Source organism: Oncorhynchus tshawytscha, linkage group LG19 (assembly GCF_018296145.1).
Source record: "Oncorhynchus tshawytscha isolate Ot180627B linkage group LG19, Otsh_v2.0, whole genome shotgun sequence".
NCBI classification, from domain to species: domain Eukaryota; kingdom Metazoa; phylum Chordata; class Actinopteri; order Salmoniformes; family Salmonidae; genus Oncorhynchus; species Oncorhynchus tshawytscha.
Window position 1 is genome coordinate 25,523,885 of NC_056447.1, and position 21,465 is coordinate 25,545,349.

Consider the following 21,465-nt stretch of genomic DNA (forward strand, 5'->3'; position numbering starts at 1 on the left):
TACTACATTGATATTTGATATGATTTATAACGTGTTTTGCTTTGTTTGTTTTAGTTTGAATGTTTTGCATACCAACGGTGGTTCCATGTGCTGTGCTCAGGAATGAAGACAAAATAGTTCAACAGAGTAAAGAACACAACCTGGAAGTGCAGTCGGTTGTTGTTGAAAATGTATGCTGTAGCCCATCCACACTGAAGAGGCTCTGAAATGTTCATCAACCAGGGATAAAGAGGAAGTTAACACTGTGAAATGTTTCATACTTAATTGAAGATAAGTGTCTGTTGACATGTTGGAAAAGACTAAAGGTGTACAATTTCTGTTTAATTTGTCAATATTACATTTTTATTCATTGATTTACTGGCCACCATTACTGTGGTTACATGTTCAGTATATGTATTGACCAGCAAGCCCACTGCAGCCTACCTCACCAGCTCACCCCCCATCCCTACTTTGGACAATTAATAGCATGACTCTCGTACTTTGCCCTTTTCCTTTATGGTTGATATTAACGACGAAAGGAGATATTATCTGTCTCTCTCCTATTGTGCACCACTGTTAAATACTGTAGAAAAATAAAAAACTGGGAAAATAAGTAATTATTATGGATAAATATTAAAGAAAAGGGTAAACACAACACAGGACTGAACCCCCTAATTGTCACAATAATATTAATGTACAACAATATAGAAGAGACATAACTAGAGGTTGTGCAATATGAGTGTATATCCACTGCACACTTCTTAGGTGTGTAATTGACATGACCAAAGTGATTTTACAGTACACAAGCAAGAGTGTGCGATATAGAAGTGTACATTCTGCACCATGTTTGAAGTCAGTAGGTCACATGACCAAGGAGCTTTTGGAATTTTACATTTGGAAAAATTCATGTAAAATCTTGTGAGATGAAAATGGACAAACTAAAGGGTGTGCAATATAGAAGGGTAGTCAGTGGACATTCTGAACATTGTTTGAGTCCAGTAGGTCATATGACCAATAAGCTATTGAAATAAAAAATGTAAATAAATTATTTAAAATAGTGCAAAATGTAAATTGACAAAAAATAAATGTGTGAAATGTGTGTCTATGCCATCGGGTTAGCTAGAACCAGTTTTGAAGGTTTTAGGAGTAGTGGTTAAATAGCTATTGAAATTTGAAAAATGTGATTTGTCACTATGTTGACGGTCCCTAACTGCTGTTGGTGGACGTAAGGAAAACTACAGGCGAATATCCAATCTGAAACTGTCTTTACCTCGGTTACAATCTGCTAGCTAAAACCATATGTTGGTTCCCACCAAATAACACAGCCACGAAGCTACACAAATGAGCTTTTTGGTATTAATTTAAGGTTGAGGTTAAGCATAAGGTGAGCAGTGTGGTTAAGGTTAGGTTTACAATCAATTGTAGAAATGGGCGGGGTTTAGCCATAATTATGACTTTTGTGGCTGTGTTAACTAGTGATAACCTTGTATGTTTGTGTGGCTAAAATGTGATATACAAACTTATTTCAACGTGGTTAGAAATAGGCTATATTATGTTTTAATTTGAATCCATTCCAGGGTCAACCACACATACACACACAGGGCAGGGCACGTCATTGTTGATAAATTATTCTGAAAACCCATTTGTTATTGTTGCAGCATCCTCGATGCTGATTTACTTTTGCCCGTGGCTACTTGCGCTTTTGAACATCGCTTCGGAGGCTGCTAGTATGTAGAGGAGCGATGATGATGCAGGACCTATGAAATGACTAGGCTACTGTCTTTAAATCAAGAATGGTGTTAACCTTTTGATCACCAAATAGATAGGATGCTGGATCTTATTCGGTTTGATATCAGTGCAATGCTTGATGATCTGTTTGTGTAGGCTACATCAGGAGCGTTTGTAGAATATACAATCTCTATAGCCTATATTTGACAGGCAGGTGCTTGTTTGCTGCGATGGTTCGGATGATGGAGTCTCAGTGCGAGTATTTCATGTATTTCCCCGCGGTGCCAATCTCCGACCTTTCGGACCCGGCCCGTTACAGAACCTTACCCCGGCGCAGTCACCTCTACCTCGGCGAGACGGTCCGCTTCCTCCTGGTGCTTCGGTGCAGGGACGCGTCCAGCGGAGAGACACCGACAGGGCCGGGGATTGGGATAGTGGGAGGCGGGGAAGGTGTTGCTGGGTTCGGCTCGGAGACCCCAAGTGTCCGGGCATGGAGGGAGCTGGCCGGTTCTTTGTGCGCTGTGGCCAGCGTCAGCCCCGGAGAGAGCAGGCACCGGTCGCATCATCTCCACCACGATTACCAGAGCAGCGGGGACGAGGGCACGGAGGAGGCCGAGGATGAGTACGGGGCTCCGGCTTTGACAGGCAGGGTGGATGCGAGATGCCGGGGCTTCAGGGACTGCAGGCCGCTTCTCATCCACAACAGCACGGGGAGTGGGGTTCGGGAGTTCCGCAGGGCGCCGTTGCAGGTATGGTGATCATTATGGTTTATGGGGATCGTTATGGGTTATTTGGTATTGTGTGTGTTTGTTGTGTAACTTTGGTGTCCTAGATTCTGGTATGAACATTTTTGATAGGAATCTAATTATGTTTTCTTTCTTTCTATATGCCCTTCTAAGGGAATTCATCTCTGTATCTGCCCCTATCGGTCTGTTCTGCACTAACCCCTTACCTTAGCTATATTTACTCTGACCTGCTCTCACAAGTCACCTCAGAATGCAAACTGACAGGTTTTTTGTTTTTAACGGATGGCATCTCATCTCTATTCTGTAATCTGCATCATAACATCAACACCCAGCAGCACCCGCACTGTATATTGGCTGACATACTGGGAACTTTCTTATAAGCCTCATATTAGTGTCAGTAAAGAAATTATTTCTGATTCCTACTTCTATGATATAAACTGACATGACATCATAAGGGGTTGGTTGGTTGGTCAGTCAAGAGTCTTTCCTACTGGCCTGTGGAGATGTGTGATTTATATGGGCTAGGTAAAGTCCCTTCGTTTGAATGAGTATCATAGAGTTGTAGCTAGCTAGTAAAGTATCAGCAGCAACATCACAGATCACACTAACTAAATCCACTACCGTACTGTTGTCTCATAGGCATAGAGATCAGAAAACATCTACAGTATTTGTGTCTGCCGCTGTCTTTTGTTGACCCCGTGACAATAGTGTGTGTGTGTGAGGAGAACAATAGGGACTCCCTGTGTTGTCTCTTAATGACTGACTGAAGATGGAGAGGCATTTTGTGTAACAATGACCTCTCTCTGTGACTGCAGTAAATAGAGCATGGGTAATGTTCACCCTCTCTCTTTCTCTGCCTCTTGTCTTATTCCATCTCTCCTTTTTTTCTTTCTTCTGCTTATTTTTTTGTCTTCCTTTTCCCCTCTTACTTCCTCCCTACCTCTCACTCTGCTGTCTGTCTGTCTCTCTCCCTCTCCCTCCCCCTTTCTCCCCCTCACTCCCCCTTCTTTCTCCTCTAGTCTCCATTGGACGAGCCTGTTGTGTTGACTGATGAAGTCATCTTCCCCCTGACCGTGTCATTAGACAAACTTCCCGTCGACACCCTCAAAGTCAAGGTGAGAGGTCAGACTAATTCAGGGTATGTCCCAAATGGCATCCTTTTCCCTATGTAGTGCACTACTTTTTATTGCACTATATAGGGAATATTCCATTTGGGATGCAGCCTCAGTGTTCCATTAATGCTTTACATTTTGCGTAAAGAAATTGCATTCATACAGTAGTACCCTTGGAAGGCTTGGTTTTAGATCAAGTGTGAAAAGTGAACAATGTCAGCTTTTAAGGGGCTCATTATCTGCATATTGTTTGTGTGTGTGTGTGTGTCCAGGTGATGGTGACAGTGTGGAAGAGAGAGGCAGAGAAAGCGGAGGTTCAGGAACATGGCTACCTTAGCATCCTACAGCAGCGAATCCCCACACACACCTTCAGACAGGACCTTAACACCTTCAAAGCACAGGGTACAGAAAAATACACACACACACACACACACACACACACACACACACACACACACACACACACACACACACACACACACACACACTTGTCAACACCGCATCACTGACAAAGCCATCCTACCCTCTCTTTGACCATATCAGATATGGATATGAATCCGTTATCTACGTTTATTGACTTAGTTAAATCTGATATGCTTTATTAAGCACCCCCTCTCTCCTCTCTCCTCAGTGAGCACCACTCTGACAGTGCTACCACCCCCTACTGTTCGCTGTAAGCAGATGACTGTCTCTGGGAAGCATCTCACTGTGCTCAAAGGTATGAGGGCCAGATGACCAGTACTGACAACTCATTTGAGAGTCAATACTAGTTCCACTGACACAATAATTGGATTAGATAGATGGATCAGATTGATGTTACTTAAACTACTGCCTTCTGCCCTTATTTCTCTTCTCTCAGTCTCCTATTCCCATTTCAACCCTTTCTTTCCGCCTCTCTTCTCTTCTCTCCCCACTTTCCAGTATTAAATGAGTGTTCTCAGGAGGAAGTGACTGTGAGGGACATCAGAATTCTGCCAAACTTCAATGCCTCCTACCTGCCCATGATGCCAGATGGATCTGTGATGCTTGTCGACAACGTGTGGTACGACTGTGTGTGTGAGAGGGAAAGGGGGGCGGGGGTCTGTGTATACGTGTAACTGTGTTATTTGTGCATTGTGTTGACTGGACAATGTTAGTACCCTACATTGTAAGTTGGTGTCCACACATAGTGTATTTACTGGTACATTAAATGATTGTCTTCCTCACATCCGTGTTGTTATATTTTGTCTATCCTTCCAGCCACCAGTCAGGAGAGGTTGCCATGGAGTCGTTCTGCAGGATGGAGAGTGTAGCCTGTCGACTACCCAGCATGCTCAGCGCCCTGGAGGAATACGACTTCCTGTTCCAGCTGCAGCTCAGCGACATGCCCCAGGACGACTCCAAAGAGGTGTGTGAGTGAGTGAGAAGCCCGTCTTCCCCAATTAAGGTGCCACCACCTGGCTGTGGTGTGTATGTGAATATGTTTTTTTTCTGAGTTAAGTTAAAAACACTATGCAGAAAGCCATTTCTGGTTGCTGAAATTCAAATAGTTTGCCTAATTTGAGTTTATGTGACAAAGCAAGTATAGTGTAGAGAATCATTGTACCATCTAAACCGCTGTGAAATATCTTTTCCAGAACCAAAAATATTGTATTTTCAGCTGTTTGAATCTGGTGTACAAAATCTAAAGTAAAATACACAAAAAAATGAAACTTAAGAAATAGCGCACATAGAACAGATTGACCACTTCTTATAATTGCTTTCAATGAGAATTACAGACCTATAACTCACATTTCTATCTGAATTTGGTCGGTTCCCCAAAAAGTAACTTTTGTCACTTCAGAGTGTGATGTGTCACTATGTGTTTATTCAGGGTCTTGAAGTTCCTCTAGTAGCAGTGCTTCAGTGGTCAACTCCCAAGATGCCCTTCACCAACTGCATCTACACACACTACAGGTGCCACTGAATTGCATGTTTGTTGCATGTGCACAATGTCACTTCACTACTCATCTCTGTCTGGCCTACAACTGTTTATGATGTTGCTACCATCCACCCAGAAACTTCAGTTTTCTTAGATTAGTTTATTAACTCTCCTCTCCTACCCTTCCCTTTTCTCTCCTCCATCCATCCCACTTTCCCTCCAGACTGCCCAGTATCCGGTTGGACCGTCCCAGGTTCGTGATGACTGCCAGTAGCCCCAGCACCGTGCAGACCAAGGACCACTTTAGGGTCAGATACACTCTGCTCAACAACCTGCAAGACTTCCTGGCTGTACGTCTGGTCTGGACACCCGAGGGTGAGGGGTGTGTGTGTGGAGGCTCTGGACAGCCAAGGAAGGAAGATTCCTTGACAAATGTACAATCATTGTGACCAATTAGTTTATTAAGTTGTTTTTGCCAATGGTGACAGGTGTCTTATTTCTGCGAAGAACAGTTTTCAAGCACCTTTTCATTTTCTCAGTTTCTTCTCTCCTTTCTACCCCCTTTCTCCTCCTTTACCTCCCCCTCCAGGTCGTGGGCAGAGTGAGGATGCAGCGTTGGGGGCTGTAGTGTGTCACTCCCCCCTCAGTAACCTGGGCCACTGTCGGAAAGGCTGCACTCTCTCCTTCACTGTCGCCTTCCAGATACTCAAGGCAGGACTGTACGAGGTACAATACACACGGGATGGGGATACACTGTGTGTGTATTCACCTATTCGGGTGTGTCTGATGATAAAAAACGTTGCATACTGAACAAATATGTGAAGTCAACATGTTAAGTGTTGGCCTCATGTGTCATGAGCTGAAATGAAAGATCCCCAAAATTTGACCTATGCACAAAAATCTTATTTTCAAAATTCTAAGTAACAGGTATGTAAACAAATTTGTGCACAAAATAAGCTTTTTGTGCATATGGAACATTTCTCTGATATTTTATTTCAGCTCATGAAACATGGGATCAACACTTTACATGTTGTGTTTTTAGAAATTTTGTTCAGTGTAGTAATAATCATTATTATTATGTTATCCTTTCTCCTCTCTCTCTTTCTCTCTCTATAGCTGAGTCAACATATGAAGCTGAAGCTGCAGTTCACAGCATCTGTCTCCAACCCACCCCCCGACGCCCGCCCTCTCTCCCGTAAGAACCGAGAGAATCTACAGAGTCTATAGAATGGCATGAAGGACAATCTATACACTATGACATGTTAATGAAGGACAATCTATACACTATGACATGTTAATGAAGGACAATCTATACACTATGACATGTTAATGAAGGACAATCTATACACTATGACATGTTAATGAAGGACAATCTATACACTATGAAATGTTAATGAAGGACAATCTATACACTATGACATGTTAATGAAGGACAATAGGCTATGATACATTAATGCATCATTTTTGGAGACCCCTTTGAATATGCATATCGATAATGTTCATCAGAAATTGTGAAAACTTGATTTTTCTGTTCTATTTTTGCTTGTTATGTTGCCATGCATGCTACTAGACTACTATTGCTATTGTACCTGCATGATTCTGAATGGACAGGGCCTTCGGAAAACATTCAGACCCCTTGACTTTTTCCAAATGTTGTTATGTTACAGCCTTATTCTAAAATGATTAAATAAAAAAAATCTCAGCAATCTACACACAATACCCTATAATGACAAAGTGAGAATTTTTTTTGAAATGTTTGCAAATACTTATGTAAATGTGATGTTTCTATTATTATTATTATTTTTTTAATAGAGAAAAAATGAAAAATGTTTTTGCTTTGTCATAATGGAGTATTGTGTGTAAATTGATGAGGGGGGAAAAACAATTTAATCAATTTTAGAATAAGGCTGTAACCTAACAAAATTTGGAAAAAAGTCAAGGGGTCTGAATTCTTTCCAAAGGCACTGTTGTTTTTATTGTATGTTAAATTTTTTCCCTCAGTAGAGCTCCGAGATAACTTTAATGAAAAGCATTTTTCAAATTAAGCACATTTTTTACTATTATTAGTAAATGACAAATCCTTTTTTAACATGAACTGAAGGAAAACAAAGAGCAACTGTATCTGTGTTTCTAGGTAAGAACAGTCCATCCAGCCCTGCTGTAAGAGACCTACTGGATAGACACCAGGCCAGTCTGGGACGATCACAGAGTTTCTCTCATCAACAACCGTCACGCTCTCACATCATGAGGTTAGCAGGGAGGATACACACACACACACAGTCATTATGTGTCCTCTGTACACTGATTTATTGTATCGCATGCATCTTTAAGCTCATACTGGTGTGTCTGTTTCAGGACTGGCAGTGCGATGGAAAGGCGAGCCATCACCCCCCCGGTGGGCTCTCCTGTAGGTCGGCCCCTCTACCTGCCCCCCCAGGAGAAAGCTGTGCTGTCATTGGACAAGATCGCTAAGAGGGAGTGCAAAGTCCTGGTGCTGGACCACATCAGCTAGGAGAGGGAGGGAGGGAGGGAGATGAGAGGTGAAGAGGGAAGGGAAGATACAAGATGTGGGGTGAGGGAGGATGGGGGGAGAGAGAATAAGAGATAGATAAGATGAATGGAGGGAGAAGAATGTTGACAATGATAGGGCGAAATGAGTGTGAAGATGAGGGCCTAAGATCTAAATTGAGGATGAGGCAGAAGCCACAGTATTATCTAAATGTAACTGATTTGATCTCTAACACTCATGCTGCTACTGATGTGTGAACTATAGAAGTAGTTTATTCTATTTCTATGGTCAGAACAACAAACCTGTTGGAGTGTGAAGAGAACCCATGTGAAACCATGTGGCCTTCTGTGAGGTCACAGTGGTCGGTTTGATGTCCCTACCCTAACCCCCACCCTTACCGTAAACATAACCCTTACCTAATTCTAATCTTAACTCTCGCCATAACTGTTAAATTTAAACTTCAATGGGGTGACGTCAGAATTGTGATGTCCTAAGGATCCCGTTTAGACTTTTCCCTTGATTAATTTCTTATTTAGATAAAACTATCCCTTTTAAGGAGAAATACTACTGTACAGTTCTCAAATACTGTATGTTATACTTTGCTAAATGCTGCCAGTTATGCAAGATATACAGAACATTATTGCACTGTACAAACTTCACTGTCCATGATGCCTTTTACAGTGTTCAGCTCTATTTATTATTCTGATCTCTTACTCTCCCCCCCCCTTTCTTGGCTCAGTGTCAGTATAGTAATATCAGCAATGCCATACTTTTAAGCTGCTGCTTGTGAAAGCATGTTTTGATGGTTTTTAAAGACTTCTGTTAATATTGACAGTTTAAAATGCTCAGGCACTTTAATTGAAGTCGCTTTACAGTGAATCAGTGCTGCTCCCTGTTGTTGAAACTCTGTGGGATGCATCTCAATAGTCTTAGGGGGTGTGCACTCATCACCTTTCCTCCATCTAAGTACACTGACATTAAGAAACTGGAAAGGTGGAAGCTAAGTCCTAGTCCGCCTCTCGCGCAGCAAAGATGGAGGAGAAAAGGACAGGATAATAGGAGAGGAGGCCACTATAGACTATTGAGATGCAGCTGGTATTCTTTTCTGCTATTGTTGATTCCTGGTTTACATTAGGAGAGGAGAGAACTACCTGATCTCTGTATTGCTGCATCTCATCAAGATCATTAAATCCCATCAGCAGCACTACACTGTGTCATTTTAAACTGAGGTGAGTATGTAGTGCCTTCAAACTAAACTCTGGACCGCGAAGCCAGTTCCATTGCCTTTTTTCATCGTTCCCCTCTAATCAGAGACTGATTTTGACCTGGAACACCAGGTGTGTGCAATTAATTATCAGGTAGAACAGAAAAACAACAGGCTCTGGACCTCATAAGGTAAGAGTTGAATACCCCTGGTGTAGTGTATAGGCCAGGGGTGTCAAACTCACACCTAGTGTCTACTGGTTTTTGTTTTTTCCTTTCAATTAAGCCCTAGACAACCAGCGGAGGGGAGTTCCTTACTAATTAGTGACCTTAATTCATCAATCAAGTATAAGTGAGGCGTGAAAACCGCGGACACTCGGCCCTCCGTGGAATGAGTTTGACACGTGGTATAGGCTATACAATAGTGCAGGGGTACTGAACTCTTACCCTACGAGGTCCAGAGCCTGCTGGTTTTCTGTTCTACCTAATTGCACACACCTGGTGTCCCAGTTGTAAATCAGTCCCTGATTTAAAGGGTAACAATTAAAAAACTGGCTTCGAGGTCAATAGTGTAATGAGAACTGGAGTGCAGTCTGAATGACTATGTAAAAAGACAACAACACCATCAAAGCAGTTACGTTTCAGTGTTTAAATAGATTTTTGTAATCATGATTATTATAAACTGAACAAACATTGTGGTTGATAGAGTAAAATCATTATGCTAGTGTGTGCATGTGGCTGGAAGTTTGTGTCTGTCGGTCTGGAAGTGTGTGTGTCTGTCTACGTGAGTGTGTAATCACAGCAGCTCAGATGGCCACACTGTTCTCGATGTGGTCGGGGGACATGTAGTCGTAGGGCAGCTCCAGCTTCTTGTTCCTGTCTGTGATCTCATCAGAAATGGCCCTGAGCTCGGCCTGCACCTTCTCCACCAGCCTGCGAGGAGCGCCACTGCTGAACACAGGCTCACGATACTGACACAGAGGCACCTAGGAGAGGAAAGAAGAGATGGAGGTCATAGACAAGATTTTAGTGGATAAGAGACAAGATGTGTGGATTGTACATAGTCGGCATTGGGCTGGGACATCAGTCATCAGAAACTGTGTGTCTTACGTAGTCTGCTGTGGGCTGGGACAGGAGGGACCTGTTGTCTATTCCATTTGCACAACAGCATGTGAAATGTATTGTCAATCAGTGTTGCTTCCTAAGTGGACAGTTTGATTTCACAGAAGTGTGATTGACTTGGAGTTACATTGTGTTGTTTAAGTGTTCCCTTTATTTTTTTGAGCAGTGTATATTAGCTGCCTGTATGAAACAAATCATATTAGTAAGCAATGTTTTACAATTGGTTTAAACAGAATTGTAGTAGTAGTAGTAGTAGTAGTAGTATAAATAAACAGTTAACCAATAAATCTAATCCTGTAGTTGCAGGGAATTTATTCCAGCACTAGATGGCGATGCTCAATTTCATAATTTTCATTAAAGGAATGACATTTTTATTTTTTTAAAGAAGACTTTTCATTGTGATGAAGTACTAAGAAGAAAAGGTGTATAAGGGGCAACTTATCGGTAACATAAGGATGTAAGGGAAAAAATATTACCTCCCCGTCGGGGAATTGAACCCCGGTCTCCCGCGTGACAGGCGGGGATACTGACCACTATACTAACGAGGAGTTACCTATCTGTTATTAGATCAGTTGACTTTTAAATTTGCATAAAGTAAAAGGCGTTTAGTATGTAAATTATTTATAGTTGTCATTTTCCACATAAAACCACTATATGTGGGGAAAGTAATAACACAGGAATGGGATATAAAAATGCTGGTCCATGAGGAGGACAAAACACGTAAATGTACAATGATGACGGATAAGACAGTGTGTGGCCAAGATGATATTCACCAGTTTCCGTAGTGTAGTGGTTATCACGTTCGCCTCACACGCGAAAGGTCCCCGGTTCGAAACCGGGCGGAAACAATTTTTTTGACCAGTCGAATTATATCTATTACATTTTCAACAAAATCATTAGTGAAGTCACCAGTTAGAAATGGCAGCTTTCACCGATGCGACCAATTAAAAATGTAACTCGCAATGTCAAAGGGTCACAAAATGCGACTAGATGCTCACGTGAGGGTAGCCTCGTGATATCTCTCAATATTGGCCACCATAAATGTTATATTTTTGTGATATATATATTTATATTTATATTTATATTATATATATATATATATATATATATATATATATATATAACTATAATAACTATAATTGACAAGTATGAGTGGTTTAGGTTCATTTCCCCATCCTTTGTGGGCCCAGTCAAGCAGCAGAAGGGCGCATTTTCCAATGTACTTTTAGCTGATGTTTACCCTGCAAGCTACTGGCAGAAAATTGTACAGTTGACTAAACATAGTAATAAGTAGACCTAATGTACTCTTTTCTCCAACCCAACGTAGGCCTACCTAACAAAGTTAGAAAACATTATCCCTTTTTCAACATTGTTTGTAATAGTGTTTAATCGCAGTGACAGACAAGATAGGATACATTGATTGATGAACCATGTCAAATTGTCTCGCTAATAACAGATCACATCACATATATGTACTGAGCGATGGTCCCGTCAGCCAAGACAGAAACAAGGAGAACATGTACCTACTCAGCACTCTGCGGGATATTTCCAGATTCAAACAAATCACCTGGAACTTTTCTGAAAAGTCCAGAAGGGGGCACCAAATGTTTTATTTATTTATTTTTATTTTACCTTTATTTAACCAGGTAGGCAAGTTGAGAACAAGTTCTCATTTACAATTGCGACCTGGCCAAGATAAAGCAAAGCAGTTCGACAGATACAACGACACAGAGTTACACATGGAGGAAAACAAACATACAGTCAATAATACAGTATAAACAAGTCTATATGCAATGTGAGCAAATGAGGTGAGAAGAGGGGTAAAGGCAAAAAAGGCCATGGTGGCAAAGTAAATACAATAGAGCAAGTAAAACACTGGAATGGTAGTTTTGCAATGGAAGAATGTGCAAAGTAGAAATAAAAATAATGGGGTGCAAAGGAGCTAAATAAATAAATTAATTAAAATTAAATACAGTTGGGAAAGAGGTAGTTGTTTGGGCTAAATTATAGGTGGGCTATGTACAGGTGCAGTAATCTGTGAGCTGCTCTGACAGTTGGTGCTTAAAGCTAGTGAGGGAGATAAGTGTTTCCAGTTTCAGAGATTTTTGTAGTTCGTTCCAGTCATTGGCAGCAGAGAACTGGAAGGAGAGGCGGCCAAAGAAAGAATTGGTTTTGGGGGTGACTAGAGAGATATACCTGCTGGAGCGTGTGCTACAGGTGGGAGATGCTATGGTGACCAGCGAGCTGAGATAAGGGGGACTTTACCTAGCAGGGTCTTGTAGATGACATGGAGCCAGTGGGTTTGGCGACGAGTATGAAGCGAGGGCCAGCCAACGAGAGCGTACAGGTCGCAATGGTGGGTAGTATATGGGGCTTTGGTGATAAAACGGATTGCACTGTGATAGACTGCATCCAATTTGTTGAGTAGGGTATTGGAGGCTATTTTGTAAATGACATCGCCAAAGTCGAGGACTGGTAGGATGGTCAGTTTTACAAGGGTATGTTTGGCAGCATGAGTGAAGGATGCTTTGTTGCGAAATAGGAAGCCAATTCTAGATTTAACTTTGGATTGGAGATGTTTGATATGGGTCTGGAAGGAGAGTTTACAGTCTAACCAGACACCTAAGTATTTGTAGTTGTCCACGTATTCTAAGTCAGAGCCGTCCAGAGTAGTGATGTTGGACAGGCTGGTAGGTGCAGGTAGCGATCGTGTGGGTGGGGTGGGCTGTGAAACGTTGTACAGACAAACACATTCAACGGGGGGAGGATGTGCAGACTCCCAAGGAGCTCTTCAAACTACTCAAGAAGAGTGGATCAAGCATTAAGTTCTTTTGGATTACAGATGTCACTAATTGCGGTGAAGCTGTGCCAAACAACTTCGCTGGAGTTAAAGGAACCATGAAACGTGTTTTATAAATACGTTTGATTGATTTATTGATTGATTGAGGTCACCTCCACAGTGGCAGGGAAAATAAAACACAGTGAAGTGTCTTGCTTCTGCAGCAGACCAAGCAACCCCTGTTTCAGTGCTGTAGAAGTGAACTTCAATGAAGAACAACATAAGGACTTCCGGCGCCGACAGAGATGGCCGCCTCGCTTCGCGTTCCTAGGAAACTATGCAGTTTTTTGTTTTTTTACGTGTTATTTCTTACATTAGTACCCCAGGTCATCTTAGGTTTCATTACATACAGTCGAGAAGAACTACTGAATATAAGATCAGCGTCAACTCACCATCAGTACGACCAAGAATATGTTTTTCGCGACGCGGATCCTGTGTTCTGCCTTACAAACAGGACAACGGAGGGGATCCCATGCAGCGACCCAAAAAAACGACCCCGAAAAAGAGGGAAACGAGGCGGTCTTCTGGTCCGACTCCGGAGACGGGCACACCGTGCACCACTCCCTAGCATTCTTCTTGCCAATGTCCAGTCTCTTGACAACAAGGTTGATGAAATCCGAGCAAGGGTAGCATTCCAGAGGGACATCAGAGACTGTAACGTTCTTTGCTTCACGGAAACATGGCTCACTGGAGAGACGCTATCCGAGGCGGTGCAGCCAACGGGTTTCTCCACGCATCGCGCCGACAGAAACAAACATCTTTCTGGTGAGAAGAGGGGCGGGGGCGTATGCCTTATGGCTAACGTGACATGGTGTGATGAAAGAAACATACAGGAACTCAAATCCTTCTGTTCACCTGATTTAGAATTCCTCACAATCAAATGTAGACCGCATTATCTACCAAGAGAATTCTCTTCGATTATAATCACAGCCGTATATATCCCCCAAGCAGACACATCGATGGCTCTGAACGAACTTTATTTAACTCTTTGCAAACTGGAAACCATTTATCCGGAGGCTGCATTCATTGTAGCTGGGGATTTTAACAAGGCTAATCTGAAAACAAGACTCCCTAAATTTTATCAGCATATCGATTGCGCAACCAGGGGTGGAAAGACCTTGGATCATTGTTACTCTAACTTCCGCGACGCATATAAGGCCCTGCCCCGCCCCTCTTTCGGAAAAGCTGACCACGACTCCATTTTGTTGATCCCTGCCTACAGACAGAAACTAAAACAAGAGGCTCCCACGCTGAGGTCTGTCCAACGCTGGTCCGACCAAGCTGACTCCACACTCCAAGACTGCTTCCATCACGTGGACTGGGATATGTTTCGTATTGCGTCAGATAACAATATTGACGAATACGCTGATTCGGTGTGCGAGTTCATTAGAACGTGCGTTGAAGATGTCATTCCCATAGCAACGATTAAAACATTCCCTAACCAGAAACCGTGGATTGATGGCAGCATTCGCGTGAAACTGAAAGCGCGAACCACTGCTTTTAATCAGGGCAAGGTGTCTGGTAACATGACCGAATACAAAAAGTGCAGCTATTCCCTCCGCAAGGCTATCAAACAAGGTAAGCGTCAGTCCAGAGACAAAGTAGAATCTCAATTCAACGGCTCAGACACAAGAGGCATGTGGCAGGGTCTACAGTCAATCACGGACTACAGGAAGAAATCCAGCCCAGTCACGGACCAGGATGTCTTGCTCCCAGGCAGACTAAATAACTTTTTTGCCCGCTTTGAGGACAATACAGTGCCACTGACACGGCCTGCAACGAAAACATGCGGTCTCTCCTTCACTGCAGCCGAGGTGAGTAAGACATTTAAACGTGTTAACCCTCGCAAGGCTGCAGGCCCAGACGGCATCCCCAGCCGTGCCCTCAGAGCATGCGCAGACCAGCTGGCCGGTGTGTTTACGGACATATTCAATCAATCCCTATACCAGTCTGCTGTTCCCACATGCTTCAAGAGGGCCACCATTGTTCCTGTTCCCAAGAAAGCTAAGGTAACTGAGCTAAACGACTACCGCCCCGTAGCACTCACTTCCGTCATCAAGTGCTTTGAGAGACTAGTCAAGGACCATATCACCTCCACCCTACCTGACACCCTAGACCCATTCCAATTTGCTTACCGCCCAAATAGGTCCACAGACGATGCAATCTCAACCACACTGCACACTGCCCTAACCCATCTGGACAACAGGAATACCTATGTGAGAATGCTGTTCATTGACTACAGCTTGGCATTCAACACCATTAGTACCCTCCAAGCTCGTCATCAAGCTCGAGACCCTGGGTCTCGACCCCGCCCTGTGCAACTGGGTACTGGACTTCCTGACGGGCCGCCCCCAGGTGGTGAGGGTAGGCAACAACATCTCCTCCCCACTGATCCTCAACACTGGGGTCCCACAAGGGTGCGTTCTGAGCCCTCTCCTGTACTCCCTGTTCACCCACGACTGCGTGGCCACGCACGCCTCCAACTCAATCATCAAGTTTATCGTATAGGACGCGTCACTGCACTCTATACTCTTCTGTAAACTGGTCATCTCTGTATACCCATTGCAAGACCCACTGGTTGATGCTTATTTATAAAACCCTCTCAGGCCTCACTCCCCCCGATCTGAGATATCTACTGCAGCGCTCATTCTCCACATACAACACCCATTCTGCCAGTCACATTCTATTAAAGGTCCCCAAAGCACACACATCCCTGGGTTGCTCCTCTTTTCAGTTCGCTGCAGCTAGACTGGAATGATCTGCAACAAACACTCAAACTGGACATTTTTATCTCAATCTCTTCATTCAAAGACTCAGGCATGGACACTCTTACTGACAGTTGTGGCTGCTTTGTATGATGTATTGTTGTCTCTACCTTCTCGACCTTTGTGCTGTTGACTTTGCCCAATAGTGTTTGTACCATGTTTTTGTGTTGCTAACATGTTGTTGTTATGTTGTGTTGTCATGTGTTGCTGCCTTGTCAAGTTGTTGTCTTTAGGTCTCTCTTTATGTAGTGTTGTATGCCTCTCTTGTTGTGATGTGTGTTTTGTCCCTTATATATATTGTATTTATTTTTTTAATCCCAGGGCCATTCCCTGCAGGAGGCCTTTTGCCTTTTGGTAGGCAGTCATTGTAAATAAGAATTTGTTCTTAACTGACTTGCATAGTTAAATAAATACATAAAAATAACATTATAAAAACGTGGAAACAGCATGTGGACCGCAATGTGAAGTTTTAATTGATAACCATCTAATGGCATGAAAAAGTGTTTCCGCCCGGTCTCGAACCGGGGACCTTTCGCGTGTTAGGCGAACGTGATAACCACTACACTACGGAAACTGATGTCAGTAGCGACAAATAATGATTGTGACCACAACCCCACTACCCTTAATAGCCAGGTGAGATACTAGACCCTATAGAAATAGAACATATTGTAAGTATGACCAAAACATTTTTTTATAAATAAAATGGTTAAACGCTAGTAAGGAAGGGCAAATGTCTGGCCTCTCCGTCGGGGAATTGAACACCAGTGTGACAGGCATGGATACAGACAAGGTTGAGTGGACTGGCATTAAATCGTTCAGTTCCGAAGCCTTTCAGGTTACTTTGATATTGAGGTGTAACCTACAAACAGAACCACAACTGAATATGATTACAATTTTGGCTACTATTGCCTGCCCTCCAGGACACCTACACCACCCGAAGTTCATTGTCATGTTCATGATGAAATGTTTCTGTGTGATACTCATTTGAGTCACTTTTGTGGTATTTCACGAAGCATTAAAGGCATCGTTGTTGTTGAATAAGAAACCATGTTTACCTGTAATGTGTGTGTGTGTTTGATTAAGAGGGAAATAGAGAGAGATCTGTCTAAAACATTACACCATAACAAAATACTCATGTGGTGTGACCGGCAATGATAATTCGGTACAACCAGTGTTATTAATGTTTAAAAAAACAATTCAAATATGTTATTGTTTTAAAAATGCAGAAAGAAGCTCAGTCTATAAGAGAAAACCATAACATTTTAAAGAAATTAATTTTTCTCATTTATTTAACAAAAATGTAGTTGACAGTCATTCAAAATGAGGGGTGGTCCAGTGAAAAGTGAAAAAACAAAGATACAGTATAATGTATATATATTTTTATTTCATGGTGGCACCGAATGACTTTTTAGGAGGTCAATTTAACAATAGCATAAAAAATGTGTTTTGCGACAAGCTCTGAAAGTGCATAGGTAACACTCAAGGGTACATTAAAGTGTCTCAAATTAAACAGTTTTCCCTTTTCACATTTTTTCACTTTTGAAAATCTTATACGTCATTAACCCAAATACATTATTGATGTTTATTGATCATGAAAAACATGCAGTTACTTGCTGTATAACTCTGATAGAGCTAAATGCAGTGTATAAAGTCAGAAACTCTACTGTCTCGGCCACTGCCTATCACCTAGGGAGTACCCCAAGGCTCAATCCTAGGCCCCACCCTCTTTTCAATTTACATTAACAACATAGCTCAGGCAGTAGGAAGCTCTCTCATCCATTTATATGCAGGTGATACAGTCTTATACTCAGCTGGCCTCTCCCCAGATGTTGTGTTAAATGCTTTACAACAGAGCTTTCTTAGTGTCCAACAAACTTTCTCTACCCTTAACCTTGTTCTGAACACCTTCAAAACAAAGGTCATGTGGTTTGGTAAGAAGAATTCCCCTCTTCCCACAGGTGTTATTACTAACTCTACCTCTGAGGGTTTAGAGCTTGAGGTAGTCACTGCATACAAGTACTTGGGAGAAGAGCACTGTCCTTCTCCCAGCACATATCAAAGCTGCAGGCTAAAGTTAAATCTAGACTTGGTTTCCTCTATTGTAATCACTCCTCTTTCACCCCAGCTGCCAAACTAACCCTGATTCAGATGACCATCCTACCCATGCTAGATTACGGAGGCATAATTTATAGATCGGCAGGTAAGGGTGATCTCTAGCGGCTAGATGTTTTTTACCATTCGGCCATCAAATTTGCCACCAATGCTCCTTATAGGACGCGTCACTGTACTCTATACTCTTCTGTAAACTGGTCATCTCTGTATACCCATTGCAAGACCCACTGGTTGATGCTTATTTATAAAACCCTCTCAGGCCTCACTCCCCCCGATCTGAGATATCTACTGCAGCGCTCATTCTCCACATACAACACCCATTCTGCCAGTCACATTCTATTAAAGGTCCCCAAAGCACACACATCCCTGGGTTGCTCCTCTTTTCAGTTCGCTGCAGCTAGACTGGAATGATCTGCAACAAACACTCAAACTGGACATTTTTATCTCAATCTCTTCATTCAAAGACTCAGGCATGGACACTCTTACTGACAGTTGTGGCTGCTTTGTATGATGTATTGTTGTCTCTACCTTCTTGACCTTTGTGCTGTTGACTTTGCCCAATAGTGTTTGCACCATGTTTTTGTGTTGCTAACATGTTGTTGTTATGTTGTGTTGTCATGTGTTGCTGCCTTGTCAAGTTGTTGTCTTTAGGTCTCTCTTTATGTAGTGTTGTATGTCTCTCTTGTTGTGATGTGTGTTTTGTCCCTTATATATATTGTATTTATTTTTTTAATCCCAGGGCCATTCCCTGCAGGAGGCCTTTTGCCTTTTGGTAGGCAGTCATTGTAAATAAGAATTTGTTCTTAACTGACTTGCATAGTTAAATAAATACAAAAAAATAACATTATAAAAACGTGGAAACAGCATGTGGACCGCAATGTGAAGTTTTAATTGATAACCATCTAATGGCATGAAAAAGTGTTTCCGCCCGGTCTCGAACCGGGGACCTTTCGCGTGTTAGGCGAACGTGATAACCACTACACTACGGAAACTGATTTCAGTAGCGACAAATAATGATTGTGACCACAACCCCACTACCCTTAATAGCCAGGTGAGATACTAGACCCTATAGAAATAGAACATATTGTAAGTATGACCAAAACATTTTTTATAAATAAAATGGTTAAACGCTAGTAAGGAAGGGCAAATGTCTGGCCTCTCCGTCGGGGAATTGAACACCAGTGTGACAGGCATGGATACAGACAAGGTTGAGTGGACTGGCATTAAATCGTTCAGTTCCGGAGCCTTTCAGGTTACTATGATATTGAGGTGTAACCTACAAACAGAACCACAACTGAATATGATTACAATTTTGGCTACTATTGCCTGCCCTCCAGGACACCTACACCACCCGAAGTTCATTGTCATGTTCATGATGAAATGTTTCTGTGTGATACTCATTTGAGTCACTTTTGTGGTATTTCACGAAGCATTAAAGGCATCGTTGTTGTTGAATAAGAAACCATGTTTACCTGTAATGTGTGTGTGTGTTTGATTAAGAGGGAAATAGAGAGAGATCTGTCTAAAACATTACACCATAACAAAATACTCATGTGGTGTGACCGGCAATGATAATTCGGTACAACCAGTGTTATTAATGTTTAAAAAAACAATTCAAATATGTTATTGTTTTAAAAATGCAGAAAGAAGCTCAGTCTATAAGAGAAAACCATAACATTTTACAGAAATTAATTTTTCTCATTTATTTAACAAAAATGGTAGTTGACAGTCATTCAAAATGAGGGGTGGTCCAGTGAAAAGTGAAAAAACAAAGATACAGTATAATGTATATATTTTTTTATTTCATGGTGGCACCGAATGACTTTTTAGGAGGTCAATTTAACAATAGCATAAAAAATGTGTTTTGCGACAAGCTCTGAAAGTGCATAGGTAACACTCAAGGGTACATTAAAGTGTCTCAAATTAAACAGTTTTCCCTTTTCACATTTTTTCACTTTTGAAAATCTTATACGTCATTAACCCAAATACATTATTGATGTTTATTGATCATGAAAAACATGCAGTTACTTGCTGTATAACTCTGATAGAGCCAAATGCAGTGTATAAAGTCAGAAAATCTACTGTCTCGGCCACTGCCTGTCACCTAGGGAGTACCCCAAGGCTCAATCCTAGGCCCCACCCTCTTTTCAATTTACATTAACAACATAGCTCAGGCAGTAGGAAGCTCTCTCATCCATTTATATGCAGGTGATACAGTCTTATACTTAGCTGGCCTCTCCCCAGATGTTGTGTTAAATGCTTTACAACAGAGCTTTCTTAGTGTCCAACAAACTTTCTCTACCCTTAACCTTGTTCTGAACACCTTCAAAACAAAGGTCATGTGGTTTGGTAAGAAGAATTCCCCTCTTCCCACAGGTGTTATTACTAACTCTACCTCTGAGGGTTTAGAGCTTGAGGTAGTCACTGCATACAAGTACTTGGGAGAAGAGCACTGTCCTTCTCCCAGCACATATCAAAGCTGCAGGCTAAAGTTAAATCTAGACTTGGTTTCCTCTATTGTAATCACTCCTCTTTCACCCCAGCTGCCAAACTAACCCTGATTCAGATGACCATCCTACCCATGCTAGATTACGGAGGCATAATTTATAGATCGGCAGGTAAGGGTGATCTCTAGCGGCTAGATGTTTTTTTACCATTCGGCCATCAAATTTGCCACCAATGCTCCTTATAGGACGCGTCACTGTACTCTATACTCTTCTGTAAACTGGTCATCTCTGTATACCCATTGCAAGACCCACTGGTTGATGCTTATTTATAAAACCCTCTCAGGCCTCACTCCCCCCGATCTGAGATATCTACTGCAGCGCTCATTCTCCACATACAACACCCATTCTGCCAGTCACATTCTATTAAAGGTCCCCAAAGCACACACATCCCTGGGTTGCTCCTCTTTTCAGTTCGCTGCAGCTAGACTGGAATGATCTGCAACAAACACTCAAACTGGACATTTTTATCTCAATCTCTTCATTCAAAGACTCAGGCATGGACACTCTTACTGACAGTTGTGGCTGCTTTGTATGATGTATTGTTGTCTCTACCTTCTTGACCTTTGTGCTGTTGACTTTGCCCAATAGTGCTTGTACCATGTTTTTGTGTTGCTAACATGTTGTTGTTATGTTGTGTTGTCATGTGTTGCTGCCTTGTCAAGTTGTTGTCTTTAGGTCTCTCTTTATGTAGTGTTGTATGTCTCTCTTGTTGTGATGTGTGTTTGGTCCCTTATATATATTGTATTTATTTTTTTAATCCCAGGGCCATTCCCTGCAGGAGGCCTTTTGCCTTTTGGTAGGCAGTCATTGTAAATAAGAATTTGTTCTTAACTGACTTGCATAGTTAAATAAATACAAAAAAATAACATTATAAAAACGTGGAAACAGCATGTGGACCTCAATGTGAAGTTTTAATTGATAACCATCTAATGGCATGAAAAAG

At 42.1% G+C, this 21,465-nt stretch overlaps 1 protein-coding gene and 4 non-coding genes across 5 annotated transcripts; 2 read left to right on the forward strand and 3 right to left on the reverse strand.

Moving 5' to 3' along the window:
- The first annotated feature begins 1,473 nt into the window (after window positions 1–1,473).
- Window positions 1,474–8,009, forward strand: LOC112218536 (trafficking protein particle complex subunit 14-like). The gene is made up of 12 exons (XM_024379404.2): window positions 1,474–2,456; window positions 3,473–3,568; window positions 3,838–3,967; window positions 4,197–4,283; window positions 4,487–4,607; window positions 4,805–4,952; window positions 5,418–5,500; window positions 5,689–5,840; window positions 6,055–6,191; window positions 6,582–6,660; window positions 7,600–7,714; window positions 7,821–8,009. The coding sequence occupies exons 1-12, from the start codon at window positions 1,938–1,940 to the stop codon at window positions 7,975–7,977; spliced, it is 1,824 nt and encodes a 607-aa protein (XP_024235172.1). The 5' UTR covers window positions 1,474–1,937; the 3' UTR covers window positions 7,978–8,009.
- Window positions 8,010–10,775: 2,766 nt separating this feature from the next.
- trnad-guc lies at window positions 10,776–10,847 on the reverse strand. Its single transcript has one exon. It is a non-coding gene; the product is annotated as a tRNA-Asp (tRNA).
- A 227-nt stretch (window positions 10,848–11,074) lies between these two features.
- On the forward strand, window positions 11,075–11,147 carry trnav-cac. Its single transcript has one exon. It is a non-coding gene; the product is annotated as a tRNA-Val (tRNA).
- A 5,257-nt stretch (window positions 11,148–16,404) lies between these two features.
- On the reverse strand, window positions 16,405–16,477 carry trnav-aac. Its single transcript has one exon. It is a non-coding gene; the product is annotated as a tRNA-Val (tRNA).
- A 2,457-nt stretch (window positions 16,478–18,934) lies between these two features.
- Window positions 18,935–19,007, reverse strand: trnav-aac. Its single transcript has one exon. It is a non-coding gene; the product is annotated as a tRNA-Val (tRNA).
- Window positions 19,008–21,465: the final 2,458 nt, after the last annotated feature.